Source organism: Poecilia formosa, unplaced genomic scaffold, assembly GCF_000485575.1.
Source record: "Poecilia formosa unplaced genomic scaffold, Poecilia_formosa-5.1.2 Scaffold20, whole genome shotgun sequence".
NCBI lineage: Eukaryota > Metazoa > Chordata > Actinopteri > Cyprinodontiformes > Poeciliidae > Poecilia > Poecilia formosa.
The window spans coordinates 880342-898114 of NW_006799959.1; the positions used below are offsets into that span (position 1 = coordinate 880342).

The 17773-nt window shown below is 36.9% G+C and overlaps 1 protein-coding gene across 1 annotated transcript in view; it reads right to left on the bottom strand.

Moving 5' to 3' along the window:
• The window catches only part of LOC103134976 (protein unc-13 homolog B-like), an 82653-nt gene that overhangs the window by 18088 nt on the left and 46792 nt on the right, over positions 1-17773 (bottom strand). The window contains exons 14-22 of the mRNA XM_016669155.1: positions 16623-16773; positions 10899-10967; positions 10246-10335; positions 9845-9985; positions 8843-8964; positions 8159-8244; positions 5970-6096; positions 4783-4879; positions 2414-2557 (exon numbers count right to left, since the gene is read on the bottom strand). Coding sequence (XP_016524641.1) covers positions 2414-2557; positions 4783-4879; positions 5970-6096; positions 8159-8244; positions 8843-8964; positions 9845-9985; positions 10246-10335; positions 10899-10967; positions 16623-16773 — 1027 coding nt within the window. The remainder of the gene's footprint in view (positions 1-2413; positions 2558-4782; positions 4880-5969; positions 6097-8158; positions 8245-8842; positions 8965-9844; positions 9986-10245; positions 10336-10898; positions 10968-16622; positions 16774-17773) is intronic.

The following is a 17773-nucleotide window of genomic DNA, read 5'->3' on the forward strand; positions in this document are numbered from 1 at the left end:
TTTAAAGACCAAAATCTATTTCTTTGATTCTGAATTAATTTATGTTTTCTATGTGTTTTCTTCTTTTCTTTCTAACTACTATCATTTATTTTGTTCTTTCTGTGCACCCTGTTTTAAAATGCTATATAAATGAACAAAGTGAGCACTGAACTTGTTAAAGCTAAAAAGCCAATAAGTTATTGGAGCAGCATGAGGTTATTTTGACTTTTGAACAGATCCAGACTGCATATTATCCCAGAAATTACTCTTAGACAGCAAAGAAAAAAGCTTGGATGCTTATCCAATGTTGTTTTTTGTTAAAAAATGCAGATTTCTGAATAAAACAAAAGGTCAAGAAAATGTTAACGAGCGAGGTTGCACAGAACACTCTCTCCTGGTGAGAAACCCTAAATGTCAGGTTTGTTTACGTCCAAACCTCCGTCGGCCACATTTTTAAAAAGTCAGCGGTTTAATTTATGAATTAAGATGGGAACTTATGGACAGGAAGGACCAAAGTTGTACCGTTTTCCCCTCAGAGCGTCCAGAACTCGCTGTGACAGATTTCCCGGCTTTCTGCTGACTCAGCCGGACGGCGGGCTCATGCATTAAACATTCGAGCCGTTAACAGCCTGCAGTCCGTCCCTCAGTCTGTCTGTCTGTCCAGTTAGACCTCCCCCCTGCTGTCATAAAGATGAATAACTACTGTTATCTAAATGAGGGTAAGAGAGACAACGCTGCAGGAACTGATGACACAAAACGTTTGCAAAAGAAATCAGAGACAAAAAGGGAAAATTAAACAGAGGGATTTTAAAAAACATGAGTGGAGTGGAATAAAAAGAGAAGTCATTCACTGGCAGGGGACAGAGCGATGGCTACATTAGCCCTTCTTTTCGTAATGAGTCCCACATTGATCCAGCCTTAAGGGCTATTAGTTTTAATGGAAATGCCTAAGAGGTGTGAAACTACAGTACATCTGAGTATAACAGAAATGTTAAACTCTGTTGGTCTGGGTATTTTACATGAACAACTGATGTGAGGAGGTGAAAAATGACCATAATCTGCAGCGGGGGGAGCAATTTTAGGCAAAAAATAAACACACCTCTTCATCAGAGGTGATTGAAGAGCACTTTTAAAGAGGGCAAAATTCACTTTTTGAAAGTTTTTATGTTTCCATTTGAGTCTCAACTCAAAACAAACCAAGCGCTTAAAAAAGAAACACATGCAGTCATTTTATGGCAAAAGCTTAATGTTTTTTGGTGTCTGGAAAAGGAGCTGTTTCAAAAACCTCCTGGTTATTAAGTCACAATCGAGCATTACCTAGCAACCCCAGCCTAGCCCAGCCCGTCACCTAGCAACCAAAAGCAGATCTCCAGAACGTTTGATCAGCTGGTTTTACCACTGTATGCGCTGTACAATGGCTGCTGGAAAAAACAAGTGTTTAGTTGGTGACTTACCATTCAAAAACCACTTAATGCATTGTTGTTGGTTGTGCAGGAGGCTCCACTTCAGCTTATCAAAGTTCTACTGTTGTTTAATTGCACAATTGTTTGCAGCCATTTTCTCTTGTGAGCGTAAAAGTTGAGGTCAGAACTGACCAGATTAAAATCGTTTTATCTAATAGTGATTCAAAGAAGCATAAAAGGTCATTATCATGAATTATCATGAATGTTGTAAAAGTCGGATACAATGTGTACTATGTCCATTTAGCTCCATGTGGAAGTGAGACAAATCAAACTTTTTGGGGTAAAAAGATCAAAATTGGGGAGTGTGCTGTGGAGGCGCAGGGGTTAAGCACAACCCACATATGGAGGCCTTAGTCCTCGACGCAGCTGTCGCAGGTTCGATTCCCAGCCTTGGTGACCTTTTCTCAGTACCCACTTTCCTGTCAATTAACTATCAAATAAAGGCCACTAGAGGCAAAAAAATCTTTAAAAAAAAAGATCAAAATTGGGCAGCTCAGACTTCCATGAAAAAGTCCAATGCAGGTCGAATTTGGGCAAAAAAAAGGGAATTGGGTTGCATTTCCCTGCTTGTTGTATTTTGCCACAGACAAAAGGGAGATCCTCCAACTGCTAAAATCTGGCTCTACTCCATTTCTGTTCATATTTTAAGAAAAAAGTTGCCATCAGTGTCCTTTTCTGAAGTTTTTGAGTCAGTTCCGTGGTGTAGCGCCCCTGCAGACGGGGAGGGGAACAGGTTTTTCAAATGGTTTGGTTCATTTGACACAGAGCAGTGTGAAAGTGAACTGCAGCGGCTGAAAATGTAACAAAAGTTGCAACTTTGTTCCCAATCCTGCTCCAACACAGCTGGATCAAATGGTTGAATTAAATGTCCAGGGCAGACGCCTGGAAAGGAGCTGGTGATCCGAGCAACGCCTGTAAAAGCACAGTAGCTCTACAGGACTGAAGTTGAGCTCAAATCTCATAGCTCTCACCTTGGCGAAGCGTCTGTTATACTGGGCCACCACTGTGGGATCGGGACAGTCCAGTTTCTTGATGATCTCAAAGCTCTGGTTGAGCTGAGTGAAGATGTCCACCACTGAACTGGAGAACAGAACGTGCTCCGATGTCTGCTGAAACTGCAGGAAGAGCCAGAACACCACACATTTCTTTAAGTGCAGACAAACAGCTGCTCCACATCTGAGACAATCTAATCGCTGCACTTACAGTATTGAGTGTCGCTATACAGGAAGGCATCAGATGGACTAATTGTACCCAGATAATTAGAGAGTTCAATTTCTGGCTTCTGCTGTTGGTTCCTTTCAGTTCTCACAGCAAAAACACAAAATATTACCAATTTTTGGTCCAGATTCTAGTGCAAATCTCTTAATACTCTGGAAAAGAGACACAACTAACTTACAAGTAACTTTTCAGCAAGATATTTTAGCTTGTTTTAAGTAAACAATTCTTTACTATTGATAAAAAAGTACTGGTTTCGTTGGTAGATTATTTCACCTGTAATGTTTTGTAAGTAAGTGAAATAATCTACTAACAAGACTGGAAGTTTTTAATCAATATTAAAGAACTACTGACTTAAAACAAGCTCTTGTCCCTTTCAGAAAAATTACTTGTAAGCTACTTTTTTCTTATTTGATGATATTTTCTCTGGAAACTAGGCCAAAAATACTTGGTAAGATTTTGAGTTTTTGCAGTGCTCTAACTCTTAAAACATCTCAAAGAGACTGACGAGATCAATGACATAAAAATGGCATCATATTATTTCACTTAAAGTATTTTTGCTACATTATTATTTAAAGATGGAGAAATCTGATATGAAAAACATGTCTATTAATTTAAAAGAGGTTTAATATATACATTTTTATGAAATAGTTCTTAGTAATTAGTGTCATTTGGTAATTATAAATCAAAGCAAGTGAAAATCACACGTGGAGTCCCTCAGGGCTCCGTTCTCAGTCAGCTTTTGTTCAGCATCTACACAATCTGAACAGCTCAGATTATGAAGTGTCACATAATCTCTTTAATATATATTATATGTGCTGATGACGTACAGTTTTATATTTCTGTCACCACTTGAACCAGACATATATACACCAAATAAAAAGACACATTTTTCCCTCACCGTCTGAAGTTAAACCTGTTTTGTTTTAGGTAAGTTAGAATTACCCAAATTACTTGTATTTCTTAAATGTCAGAAAACTCAGCAAGAACATATATTTTAGATTTAGTATTGGATCAATTTATTTGATGTGTATTGACCATTGATGATTGCACCCTATAAAATATAATGTTTGCTCTCTAATTAGTGTCTGTATGTTGTTTGATTTACCTTGTTGCTGAAATGTGTGATACAAATAAACTTTATTGATTCATAATGGGTTCAACAAAACAAATCAAACCCTAAAGTGATCAGTGTTAAACTGTAGCTTCCAGGAGCCTCTTGATGCCAAAAGGCTCTGAACATAAAGTGCAGCTTCTGAACAAACCAACAGCTCAACAGACTTGTCCATCATCCTGTAAAACTGGGCTCTAGGTGGCCAAAAGAAGCGCCGGCTGAACCCGAATCAATAAAACGATCCAGGAGGGAGTCTGTGACCTCGAGGTCATCAGACAGACGCTGTAAATTAACTGCTTCTGTTCTGCTGCTGCGCTCAGGGTCCAATTCAACAATCTGATAAGAAACTCTGAAGAAGACAGTCTCAGTGTGGGTCCAGCTGCCGGAGGCAACAAGAGCCAAAACTAACGGGTTTGGTGTGAAAACTGGATCTGCCTTCAGGAAAATGTCCTGGAAGATCCTGCTTTTTATCCCCTCTTTAGATTTTTATTTTCATCCATCCCTGTCTGTCGTATGTTCGTCTTTACACACCAGCTTCAAACATAATTTAACTTTACAAATAAAAAACTGAGAGCATTTTGAACTATAACAAGCTTAATTTTCTAAAGAACATTTAACACTGGAGCTGGAATACATTTTAAATATCAGGAAACAGAACATCCAAAACAACAGCAATTAAAATGGATTATGAAATTTCTGTAACCAATAATATAAATTCAGCTTAGACAGGGATAACAGGCAAAAGAGGCAGGCAGTGCTGCAGTTTACAGCGTTTTGCCAACTTTTCAACGGCATTAAAAGGGGAGCATCTCTTTAACAAGTGTTGTTCTAACGAATATTATAATTTTAGTTTATCATTCAATTGATTGATTTATTGTTTAAGAACATTTAACACTGGAGCATCACCGCATTGAGTTTTGCAGTAAGAAGCGACATGCATGAGATCAACCTTGTGGTTCAGTTAAAAGTTTTTAATTATTTTTTGTTGTTTTTTGTTAAATGAAAACTCACCCCTTCTCTCTTGTCTCTCTCCAGAGCTCCGGACATGAACTCCATCGACACCTCCTCGTTCTCGGCCAACCAGGCCAGAACAAACTGGAGGAACCACCTGCAAAAACGCAGACAGAACAAATGAAAGACTTCTCACCACCTGTACTAATAAAGATGTCCTGAAGAACAGGGGGAACCTTCCCAAGCTACCATCAGGCAGAACGATCACGTCAAGTCGGAAAAAGGTTGGTCCACTGAAAGAAAATCATGACGCTGCAATGCTATTAAGCCAAAATGGACATATTACGCAAAATTCACATTTTTATACTTCCATCTGGGTTTTTACTGCTTCTAATATCAACCCAAGTGCTTAAGAAACCCCACAAAGTTGGTTTTGGCAATAAGTTTATGTTTTTTAGAGTCCAGGAAGTGAACCATTTTAGAAAACTCCGGAGTGTGAATGTGCCGTTACCTAGCAACCCCAGCAGAATTCCACCCGTCACCTAGCAACTCAATCTGAGCTCCAGCTTTTGTGGTCAGCTGGTTTTACTAATGCATGTGATGTACAATGGCTGCTGGAAAAGACAAGTGTTTTGTTGCCTTTCAGAAACCATTTGCAAAATTCACATTTTACACGTTTTTATTACTTTGATTTGGGTTTCAAACTGCTTATAAAAACAGTTTAACTGCATAAAAAAACCAAAAAAAAAAACCCATCCAGATATTTTGTTTTCAGTAATGCGTTAATGTTTTTTGGTTTCTGGAAAATGAGCCGCTTCAAAATCTTGCGAATGTAACATCACAAAAAAATGTCTGAACATGATTTTTAAACGCCCATAATCCTAACCTATTCAAGAATAAGAGGACATCTTTAATGTCGTACTCTTCACCAGTCTAAAGTTGTTGTTGAAATGGCTAGAGACTTTAGCACTGTGTGACATCTGTTATTCAGTAGATCAGTATTTCCTGTAGTTTGGGAAGGAGCACTGATAGAAGTGTAGAAAGACAAAAGTTAGTAGAGCAAACATTTGCTGAGTTCAGGGTGAATTCAAACCCATAACCATCTTGTAGCGAGGCAGCAGCAGCGCTAACAGCCGCGCCTCTGTGTAGATCGACACGCAGCACATTGGGGACAAATTAAACAATCGATCAAAAATCGATGGGGAGGAGCTTCCCTTTGAAATAGGGGGAGAGAAAGAGCGTCTTACGCAGAGTATTCAGGCACAGCGTCTGCGAAGGCGGGCAGCTCCTTCACGTACTCGTTGTACAGCCACTTGACTTTGAAGTGCAGGTTCATGTAGTCTGAAGACTTACACAGCTTATGATTCTCATGCTCTGTGAAAGAAAAACAAAAATTATACAGATTAAACAAAGAAAACAGCATGAAGCTGCAGCATAAGACCTGTTTTTATCAGAACAAATCAAATGAACCCCTTCAGACCTGACGTGATATTTCTGGGATTTTGTCATTTCAGTGATTTCTGTTACTGACTAGATTTTTATTAATATTGCATTGCTCTGAAAGGGGAGGAGACAGTGTCTATTTTCCATCAAAAATATAAATTTAAGTTCATGGTAGCCTATCAAAATTGCTCTTGTGATTTTATATATTTTCAGTGATATTATGTGAAGTTATTTTGAATAACGGCGGATAAACGATTTTAGTGTAATGTTAAGTTGTTAGCACATTTAGCAGCGAGTACATGAGGTTGACTGACAGCGCTAAGACCTGCCTCCTGGCTCTGATTGGTTGTTTTTGGTCAGGAGCGATGCATTTCTTCAGACAGTGATAATGGCTTTGGGAGAAGGTGGAGATCGATCTTTTCACAGATTATCTGTGTCATGGTGACAGTTTTAACAAATATGTAAAAAACAGTATTTTTAAATAAAGGTTCATACTGCAGCTTTAATTCACACACCCTAACTTTAATTCATATTTAGGACATAACTTTAGTCCCTACAAGGCTTAGTTTCCACTGAGCAGTATGACACAGGTTGGTGCGCTTCAGTACGACATTTTGTCTGTTTCCATTGTAAAAGCGGCATTTTTGTGGAAAAAAAAATGAGAAATGCTAAAACACGCACGCACGCACACACACAGAAAGTCTTACCAGCATAAAAATCAACTCTGCGGATGTGAAATGTGGCAGGAGCTGAGATGGCAACAGAACAATGAGTGAAGCAGAGAGAGTTCAGAGAGCGAGAAGAAAGCGTGATGCGTTAACAAACAGAGGAGGATGAATTTATAAAATAACACTGATGTCACACAAATCCAGAACCAGGATAAAAAAAATATCACTGTTTATGAATGATCTAATACTTCAGGATAAAACATTTTGCAGGATTTCTACAAGTCTCAGTAGAGCTACAGTGAAAGAGTTTTTTATTTGTAAACAATGTAGCTTGAGGAAAGTTTGAGAAAACACAGAAAGGTTTCATTCAGTCAGATTAAATATATGTCTTCTTGTAGTTTCAACCCATTTCAGAGGCACTTTCACCGTGGCCACATGTTGCTGCATGCTGTCAGTTAGCTGCTAGCTGTTAGCATGACAGCTAAGACAACCTAAAAATCTCTACTGCTCATTAAAAAAGGATTAACAATAAACACCTGAAATGAGTTGGTAACTAGAGGAAGGCCACAAATCTTAATTTCTAAGCTAACGCTGTTGTTAGCAGCTAGCTACAAAGATTAGCATGTCAGTCTGTCAGATAAACAAATACTACTAGTGCGCTAACCCAGTTAGCATTGACTTCTTAAGCTCTCAGAGTGACTTTCCAAAGAGATTTAACCCTAAATATTCTGAATATAAGGTTTATTTTTCTTAATTTATTTGTATTTAATCTTTATTTAAACAGATTTTCTACGATGGCTTATTAGAGCCAATGTACATAGAAAAAAACATATTACATCTCCACCAAATAACTTGGAAATTTTGAGATTAATCTCAGAAATCTTCTAGAAAAAACAAGGAAGTTAAGAAATTGATAGGAAAAAAAAATCTGAAATTTTGATATGCTCAGAAATTTGAAAAAAAAAAAGAAAAAAAAAAGACTTTCTGAGCTGAAACAGAAGTTTTTTTTTTTTTACATATTTAATTGGAATCCCATTAAGAAAGGAATAACAATATTTAATGCTAGTTTGGGTGAAGCATGTTAACAACATTGTATGATGATACCCTGAATATGTTGCATAGAAATAGAAACAATGATTAATGCACTATAATATAAACACCTATTGACTATCAGCTACATTGCCTCTAATCTCACCATTGTTCCAGCGATAGTGATCAACTTTATCCAAAACTGAAGAAAATGATGAAGAAGAATGAGAAGAGAGTTGATGGCGAGGATTTAGAGGCTGGATGGAGATAGTACCAACCGCTCAACGTGTTTTTACCTTCCAGAGCGTATTTCATGTCCTGAGCAAAGAGAGTCCACATGACCTCAGCGCTGACTTTACCCACGTTCAGTTCCTGAGGAAATCTGAAAGGGTCGGAAAGGAACAGCTAAATATTGACACGTCTAAATGTGAAAAACTGAAGTAGTTTTAGTGAATCTGTTTTCTTTTTGGTTCCTGTGCTCTGAATAGTGTGTATGTGCTGGGAATTCACAGCGTCCCGCTGACCAGGACAGGGAATGCTGCTTTTACTGTGTTTCTTTATTTATGCCATATTTCAGCATTGACTGCCTTTCTGGGAATATAAAAGTCTCTACATAAGAATCAGACAGAAGTCGAATTCTTCAAGCATCCAGCATGCCGACATGAGTAACTCATCATCAGAGCAGCCAGCAGAGCAGAGGATAAAATCATTTTTTGTCATCATTGCTGCCATATTTGAGTTACAAAATAATAATCTAAAGACTTCTGATGTTGTCTGGTGGACAAACTTTCTCAATAAAAAGTTGAAGTGAATGTCAGAAAAATAAAATTTTTTACTAAATGTCATGCAATTAAATCTTGATTTGCTAATTTGAAGTGACAATAAAGAAATTGAATTTACCTTGATGATGAAAGTGAGTGTAAGTCTGTTCAGGTGAGTGAAATAAAGTAGATGTGCTAATCAAAGCGGTCGGTACTGACTGGTTGATGACGGGCGCGTATGAGTTTTTATCTTCCTCGATGATGGACACGATCAGCGTGATGAGCTTCGGCCAGAAGTCCAGGTTCTGGATGCTCGGGCCTTGCTCTTCAGGCTGACTCTCCTCTTTTTTCTCATCTTCTTCTTCCTCCTCCTCTTCGTCCTCCTCCTCTTCACCATCCTCTGCTTCTCCCTCAGTTTTCTCCTTTTTTTTCTTCTTCTTCTTTTCCTGCTCAGGCTGCAACAGAAAAATCAATTTGAAAAAATTAGAGTAGCTGACAAAAAAGAAGACTTTGTGCAATCTTTGTTAAGATCAATCAATCAATCAATCAAATTTTATTTGTATAGCACATTTCAGCAGCATGGCATTTCAACGTGCTTTACATAATTAAAATAAAAACAGCATGTGAGAAAGAGAAAGAGATTTAAAAATGAAGAAAAAAGATTAAACGTTTGGTTAATTTATGCACAATAAAAAGACAGAAAAACAGGTTTCCACTCATTAACAGACACATATTTCAGAGCAAAGTTATAAAATATTCAGAGGCACTGATGGTGACTCTTATTAGTCCATTAGTTTGTGCAGCAGCATCCGTGAGAATACATTTTACTTCACATAATAATCCTTAAATGCATTTAGAAATATTGAAATCCATCAGAAAATTTTCCAAAACCACTGGAGGTCGTGAAAGTGTTTTATTTAATCTGACAATGTAGACAAAAAGGAACAAATTAAGGATTAAAACAGATAATATTGTGGATTATCTTTTTTTCTTTCATTCTATTATATTTTATTTGTATATTTGATCTTTGTGGTAGAGAAGATATCTGTGATCATAAAAAATACTATCATTAAAATATTAATGAAACTCTATAAGTCTGATTTATTTTTATTTTAGTAGCTGCACAACCTTCTGGGTCGCATTAAGAGTTGTTCAGAGCGCTAACGGATCACAGATGTGAGTAAATGAAGCTGATTGATCAGGAGCTGCAGACAGACTCACCTGTGGGCCGGTGGGCTGGAACTGGCGGCTGAAGAGCTCCAGACAGTTGTTGAAGATGTATTCGTAGGTGGAGTTCAGGCAGGCCTTGACGCAGTCCCGGACCACGCTGGCGGCTCTGGGCGGACTCGGCAGCTCCAGCACCTGAACGTCAGCAGCCAGTGAGCGGGAGGAGGGGCAGCAGCGAACAGAACCAACAGAAACACTTCATGAAACATCATGGTGTTAAAACCACATGGAGGCCCAGGCCTGTCATGATCACTAATGTTGGTGGAGGATAAATTGCCTGAAATGCTCATATTTGTTTGCTTAACTTCACTACAAAATTCAGTGTCATGTTCCTTTGTGCTCCATCTAATTCATTCACAGCATGAAGCTCCATAAGTTGGATGTTTTTCTGTCACCTTCATCCTGAAGAAGGTGATGCTGGTGAGAAGATCTACCGTCGATTTCAGGTCGCTGAGTCGAGCCTTGTTGCTGGCCGGGAAGTTATTCTGCATCAAAAACACACAACATCTCCGGATATCACATTTTATTTAACACTAAAAACTAACATCTTTAAACTTTTTATAACTGGTAGAGGATAAGATTTATTACTCCAACAAAACTTTAAATCGCCCTTAAATACACTTTGTTGTACATTTGGAATCTCCAGGATTGCAGAAAAGTTTCATTTATCGTCTCTTGGTGCCATGTAGAAATCTTTGTTTTGATTTGGGTCATATTTTTCAACCCATTCAGTTTTCTCTATTCCCTATTACGTTATTTGAACAATGACATCAAAGCATTTCCTGCAGAAGAACTAAATAAAGTTTTGGACATCCAGCTAACATGTTCTGCAAATCCTAAAGACTTAGAAACAACAGACACAGCAAGCCAATAACATTAAATGACAACAAACTTTATTTTAGACATTCATTTTGACATTTCTATAGAAAAATTTGTAGTTTCCATTTTCATATAGATAATTTGCATTCTTTTTCCAGGAAATATTTTCCTTTCTTGCATTAAAACCACTTATTTTCAAATGCTGACGATGCCAAAAGCTTCCACTCACTCTGTATGTGGAGAGGTCGATTCTCAGAGAGTTGTGCAGCTGATCCAGGAGCTTCACAAAACGATCCCTCTGTTGGAGCAAAACCAAGAGAATCACAGAAATGTTTAACGGATTCTTAGAGTTGTTCAGACTGCAAGGAAAATCCATGCGTGAGAAACACTGCAGAAATGCAAAAACAGAAAATATCATGAAAGAAAATGTGCAAAATGCAATTCAAATGTAATATTCAGATTATGCTGCGTAGAGATTACAAATAACTCTTTCCTCAATAGACGGGTAACTTCCTTTATTCAGTTATTTTTACTGAAAGAATCTTAAACTCACAACACTGAACAGCTGCTACCGATAATTTGCAAAGTTAATGTGTAATCAAACACCAGGCAGAAGATTAATTATAAGCAATCAACTTATTTACAGGAGAAAACAGTAAGAAACTGTTAGAAACTCCATTAGATGGAAGCTAATAAAGCAACAGCATCAGTTACACACACTATTAATGATGCACATCTTTATTTATTATACTATCTCAGTATCACTAACAGGCTATACACATATTCATTGTTTCAGATGTAAATAATGCTTAATGCCAGATATACCTTAACTTATAAAGGTACAATACTGGTGGGGTCCAAAACTGCATATTACTTTTAATAAAGTTCAAATTTAACGAGTATATGAAAAGTTTTGCCATTTTGGGGAAATCTAACCCACAATTGTATTAATGTTCTATAGGTTTTACCATGTATGTGTGTTCATTATTGTCTCTGTGTTCATTATTGTTACAAATGTGTTGCTGTACTGGTTCATTCCTTTTAGCTTATTAGTTTATTGAATTTATTTCTGTTAGATTATTAACAGGCCTTTTTCCTTTTTGCTTTGTAGATAATTTAAGTTCACTTTGTCTTTATTAAAGCCTGAACTTTAACATGTTATCTTTGATTACTTAACTACCTATATTAATCTCCATGGCAACCATTCAGCTGCGCAAATGCCAGGGTGGAGCTAGCTCCGCCTACAAGGCTCAGCTCCACCCCCACTCAGCTCCCCCAGCACCAATTAGTGAAAACCTGGTGGACTCATTACATTCTTTTTATTATCACTTTTTTTTTTATTGTTGAATAAATATTGTGTTTATCTACTGAAGAATTTAGCAACAAAAATGGTTTTTGATTTGAAAATGTTAATGATACATAGTTTCAGATTAATATGCAATGACATACCCTGCAATTAACTTGATTAAAAATTTCGATCGAGTCCTGTCTTTGCTCTTGGGTCTTTTCAAACCCTAAATATGACACATAAATCAATATTTATTCTGTTCAATTAACTTGTATTACTGCATCTCACTTACAAAATGGAGCAATTAGGACTGCTCTGTTTCTGTGCGAAAGACACAAACTCACAGCTTTTAGGATCACAAACATTGAAGCTGGTTTATTTACTTGAAGATAATATCAAAAAATGTTCCGATTATGGTTTTGCCATTTGAAAGCAGGTTGATCTCACTTTAAAAATCAGGCGTACAGGAGCTGCTGGATCCTCTAACTCGGCTCTCTCATCTGAATTATGGCCAGCAGCGGTATCCCCAATGCTTATTTTTATCCACTTTCCTCCACATTGCATTGGCTGCACAAATGTATCTGCATGGCAAAGGGAAGACAGAACCTGCTGCTTGGAGGGAGAGTTATCTGCTGCGGAGGGAGTCACGACTTGGACAACAAAATGAGGAACCAGACTGGGTTTTATCTCAGATTACTGCAAAGCTGGGCTTCTACTCTCACTGCTTATGAACTGATTGGTTACAAGACATGGAAAAGATTCCCAAAATGCAGCATTTTTATTATGCAACCATTTAAAATTACGTTTGATGTCTGCCTTTATACTGTCAGAAAAGTGGAAACTAATGTTTGTAGGCATACTAAGAAAGTTTCTGTGCTTAAAAATAAAAAAATCTTTGTATTTTTACAAAAAATGTGATAATCCTGAGAGTTTTGTTTTTTGTTATGGCTCTGGAGCGTCCCATGTAGGCAGGAGCAACACAAACAAAGAGGGAGAAGCGCAGAGCATGCAGAACGGCTTTGTGAGTCACGTCTGTCATGACAAAAAAGAATAAAAAATAGAAGGAAAATCCACACCAACTAACAACTGCAAAGAAATTAAGTTGTATTCTACTCAACCATGTGTCACTCCTCTTAAAGGGACGGTATCATGTAAAATCAACTTTTCTTTTAGCTTCACATCATGTTTTATATAAAATATACCTGGAGTGTTGCTTTGACTCTTTCATGCATGTTTGAGAAATCCTCTAATCTCCATGGGAATCAACTGTGTAAAACGCCTGGGTGGACCAAGCCTCGCCTTAGAGGATGAAGCTCCTCCCCCACTCAGCTCCTTCAGACTAGCCAGCAGCAATTAGCAAACACCTGGTGACACTGTGCATCTACTGACTCATCATAAGACCCAATTCTTAGGTAAAAACGTTGATAAATGATTAATAGAGGAGCCATGTTGTGATGACTTTCTGAAGGCGGAGAATCAGAAAGAGCAGGAGCTTCTTAAAGAGACAGAGACCCAACTTCAAGGCATTGAAATGTGGAGTCAAATTTTCTTTAAGTCATATTTATAACAACTGAAGGTAATGTAGTTATTAATTGTGCTATAATATGGCTCTGTGTGCCTGGGAAAAAAACATAATACTGCCACTTTAAAATCTTACCTTAACTAATCTATGAATCTGTCCAGATTTTGGACGTAAAGCTGGTTTTGGACAATCAGAGAAATTGACTTTATTTTGCATATTTGGGTGGTTTAAAAGCATTTACTGTCTCTATAATTGTGTTTTTGTCCTTCGTTGACAAACATAATAAAAATGTCAAGTTTCTTAGCTTTCCAGTTAGATATAATACGTATATATGAACCCCAAAACTTCAAAAGGTTTTCTTCAACTGAAATATTTTTAAAGCACTAATTTCTTCACACAGCTTTAGGAAGCTTTCATTAATAACAGATAATACGGAGTCTGTTTAATGCAAACCTATTTTTGCTTTTGAGAAACAAAAACATCAGAGAAAGAGAATCCAGTGGGATAAATGTTATTTTTTATAAGGAGCGACAGAGAAGAGAAACTGCAACTTCATTAGGAAATCAGAATGTAACCATTAAATGAGACAAAACCGAGACAGAAAATAAAACGGACTCCCTGCTGTCTCTGGTATTTTATCTGCGGTCAAAGATAAAAAATATATGGACAAGAAATATGGGATCTATTATTCTGAGAAAATTATAGGCTTGAAAACATGTTTTTGTACCTTCAGTGAGAGAAATCCTGAGCAATTCAACTGAGAGTTTCATTTGAAACTATTTCATCAAAGTATTGTTTAAACAGAGCAAATTTTTAATCACAAATTATATTTATTTTCTTAATTCCTAATCTAGCATGAGACTATGTTCTGGTCTGGGTTCTGATTGGCCGATTCCCAGAATATATTTATGCGTAAAGGTTTTCCACGACAGCAGAAAGCAACAAAAGTTGAAAATTTTTCCAACTCTCTTGTGTTTTGTTGCTAACCCACATGCTAACATCATCAGAAAGGGTTGGGGACACGAAATTAGAAGAAAAAATATATCTTATGCGCCTCTTGTCCCCTGAACAAGTTTGACATAATTAAAAATAAAAGCAGTTATACGTGGATCTTGCTTTTCCTTTTTGTTACACGTGTTTTCGTCAAGAATGTATGTATTTTGTTTTTCAACAAAGATTTGTAAAAGGAAAATATAAAACAAAGCAAAGACATTTCTTGACAAAAACACATCTGTAAAGAAAAGCCAAAAGAAAATATACACATTTAATGAAAACACGTGTCTAAGGAAATCGCAAAAAAGAAATACATTTCTTGAAGAAAATGCATATATAAGGAAATAGAAAAACTAAATATTTACATTTCTTGACAAAAATGCCTGTGTAACTAAAAGGAAAAACAAAATATTTAAATTTCTGCTTTTATATTTAATTATGTCACTTCTGGTCCTCCGTACAATAAAGGCTGACTTGTATTTACTACTAAAATATTTGGGAATTTTCCACTAATGATATTAACAATTCACTGGTTACCTCCATTAGGTTTGTTTTCACCCTCGTTAATTAATAAACAACCAATCACTGAGCTAATTCAGGATGAAAAACGTTGCAATGCATCATTTTATTCTACTATTTCATGCTAACTAAGACATTTCCATCTATTAATAGCCTATAAGTTGACCAGATGGGAGGGAAACAGCTTACAGGAACATTTTAGTCAGGAGAACCTAATGAGACAAACAAACTAACCAGCAGGGCTTATTATTGAGCTGACAATCCAAAAACACTCCTACACCATTTCTCATTATGAGAGCGGACCTGTCTGCTTCCTCTGACCCGTTAAAGCAGAACCGAGCAGGACAGGAGAAACTGTCACGATTGGCAGAAAACCCTGGAGCCATTAAGTCCGGCCGAATTGTCATGCCTGCCTGCGGTTCCCAAAATGGCCACCGGTCCGATTTAGACCAACACACGCGGTTCAGAACCACCAAGTCTCACAGGAAGTGACAAAGTAAGGATGAAAAATAGATCCAATATGAAAATGAACCTGCTGGAACTGTGCAGGTTACTTTAACAAACTGTAATGTTCAGAATAAAACAATTCATCTGTAACGACGGTTTATTCTTTGTTCCTCATTCAGAAAAAGAAATGTGATTTTTTTTCCATTCTGGAATTTGTCTCATTTCACTGAAAAATATCAAGTATTTGTATAATTTATAATCTAGAAACTGTGGCATGTGCACAAACTCAAACTTAGAGAAAAACGTAGATAATTAGCAGAAAAGACATAAAGTCATAAATTTACACACAAAAAAAGTTGTTTTAATGAGAGCAAAGCTTTGATGTTATGACTTTATTCTCATATTATTTAGACTTTACTGTTACAGGACTTTTCTCATTTCATTAACACTTTATTTTGGTAATCTTATGACTTGTCAAATAATAAAAAATGTTACTCTTGTATTTTCACTCCTTTCTTCTGATAATATCTTGGCTTTATTCTACAATCATTACGACTTTTTTTTTCTAGTTTTTTTAAAAGTCTTGTTCTGTTAATATTATGATTTTTTTTCTCAAATTGTAAAAACTTTTTTCTTGTATTATTATGACTTCATTCCTATAATATTATGACTTTTTTTGTACAACTTTTTTCAAAATCCAAACATGGAGAATCTATGAAACAAGCTTGTCAAACAAGATGGCCGCCTCGGGCGCTCTGACATCACTGAACTATTGAAATCTAATGAGTGTATTAGTGAAAAAAAAATCCAGAACTTAAAAAAATGTAATCTTAAAAAATGTGAATATTCGATAAAATGGATGCACATCTTAATTTGAATCCATTGTCACATTATTTTGACAATCTACAAAACTTTCTCTCTAAAAAAAGCCAAAAAGAAAAGCTTTTAATGCTTCCACGTTTTAAATAAACCACAAATAATACATTGAGTACATAAATTAACCAGCACAAATGTTCCATGTTTCACCTCTCTCTCAGTTTTTGTCACTAATTTCTCTCCAATTTAATAAACACTAGCAATATTTTGACACTTTTCCAAACGGACTGACAGCTCGACTCGGTTTCCCGTGAGGAAAACACCAGAAATGCTGCGTTTGTTTCCCCGTGACTGCGGCGGCCACTCACCCCAAAGTTGGAGGCAGCGAATCTGGCGGGAGCGGAGACGTTTGTGGAGGCAGTGGGGTGGGCGTAGAAGGCATTGATGTTGGCCAGCAGGGTGCTCATCACTGCCGGCACTCCTGACAGCATGTACTTAGACGACAGGCAGGAGAAATGCCTGGAGGGGTGGAGGAAAACAGTCAACGTTTCTGAGTGGCAAAGAAATAAACAACCTTATTTTTCCACAGGGTAACTACAACCAACGGAAAGCACGGCTTTATTTCGGTTTGTCGGATTGGGGGATTCGGAATAAAGCAGGGAAGAAAAACCTGCTGAGTCATGCTAGAGCCGGGCGTTCTTTGGTTGCCATGGCAATTCCAGACTTTTCTAAGAAGCAGCAAAGCAGAAACCTCTGGAGGTGTAAAAATTAAATTAAGATTTTTTTACTACCAGATCTAATTTCCAGTTTTTATTTCTCGCTTTTTTTTTAATTAAATTACAAATGACAGAAAGAAAATGTAAAAAGTGTTTTTTATTTCAATCATTCCTTATGCGAGTTTAACAACAAAGTATTCGCTTAATTAATCAAATCGATTCATCGCCCAGTCCTAGCGACAACTTAGGTTTGTGTAGGCCATACTAATATAACTGTTGTTTAATTACGATAAAATAATTATAGTCCTAGCAGGGAAAAAAAATCTATTTTAATAAAATAAAAAATAAAAAAAACTTCCAAAAATCACAAGAAAAAAAAAAATTTTAATGAGATAATATCCATGCTTAATGAGAAAAACCTTGGATAATTAATTTATTTTTTTGTGTTTGAGTTAACTACAACTTCATTCTCTTTCAGTAAAACCTTTGTGTTTCAACCCCAGTTTTAAGTTAGCATTAGCTTCTTTATTTTCTCAACAGCTCCTTTTCCACTGGGGTGAAGTCTGGTTCAGCTTTAATTCATCTAATTCTGGGATTATTGATGAAATTATATCAGCTTGCATTTGCTCACATCACCGGTGCGCTCTGAGTCTTTCTCTCCATCTGATCACACGGAGGGGGAAAACGCAGCAGGTCATACGTTCTCATTACACGAGATAAACTGATTTGGATTCTGTTTATAGTTCATGAAAACCTCGCTAACCTCACTGACCCCGCACACAAACACACACGCACGCACACGC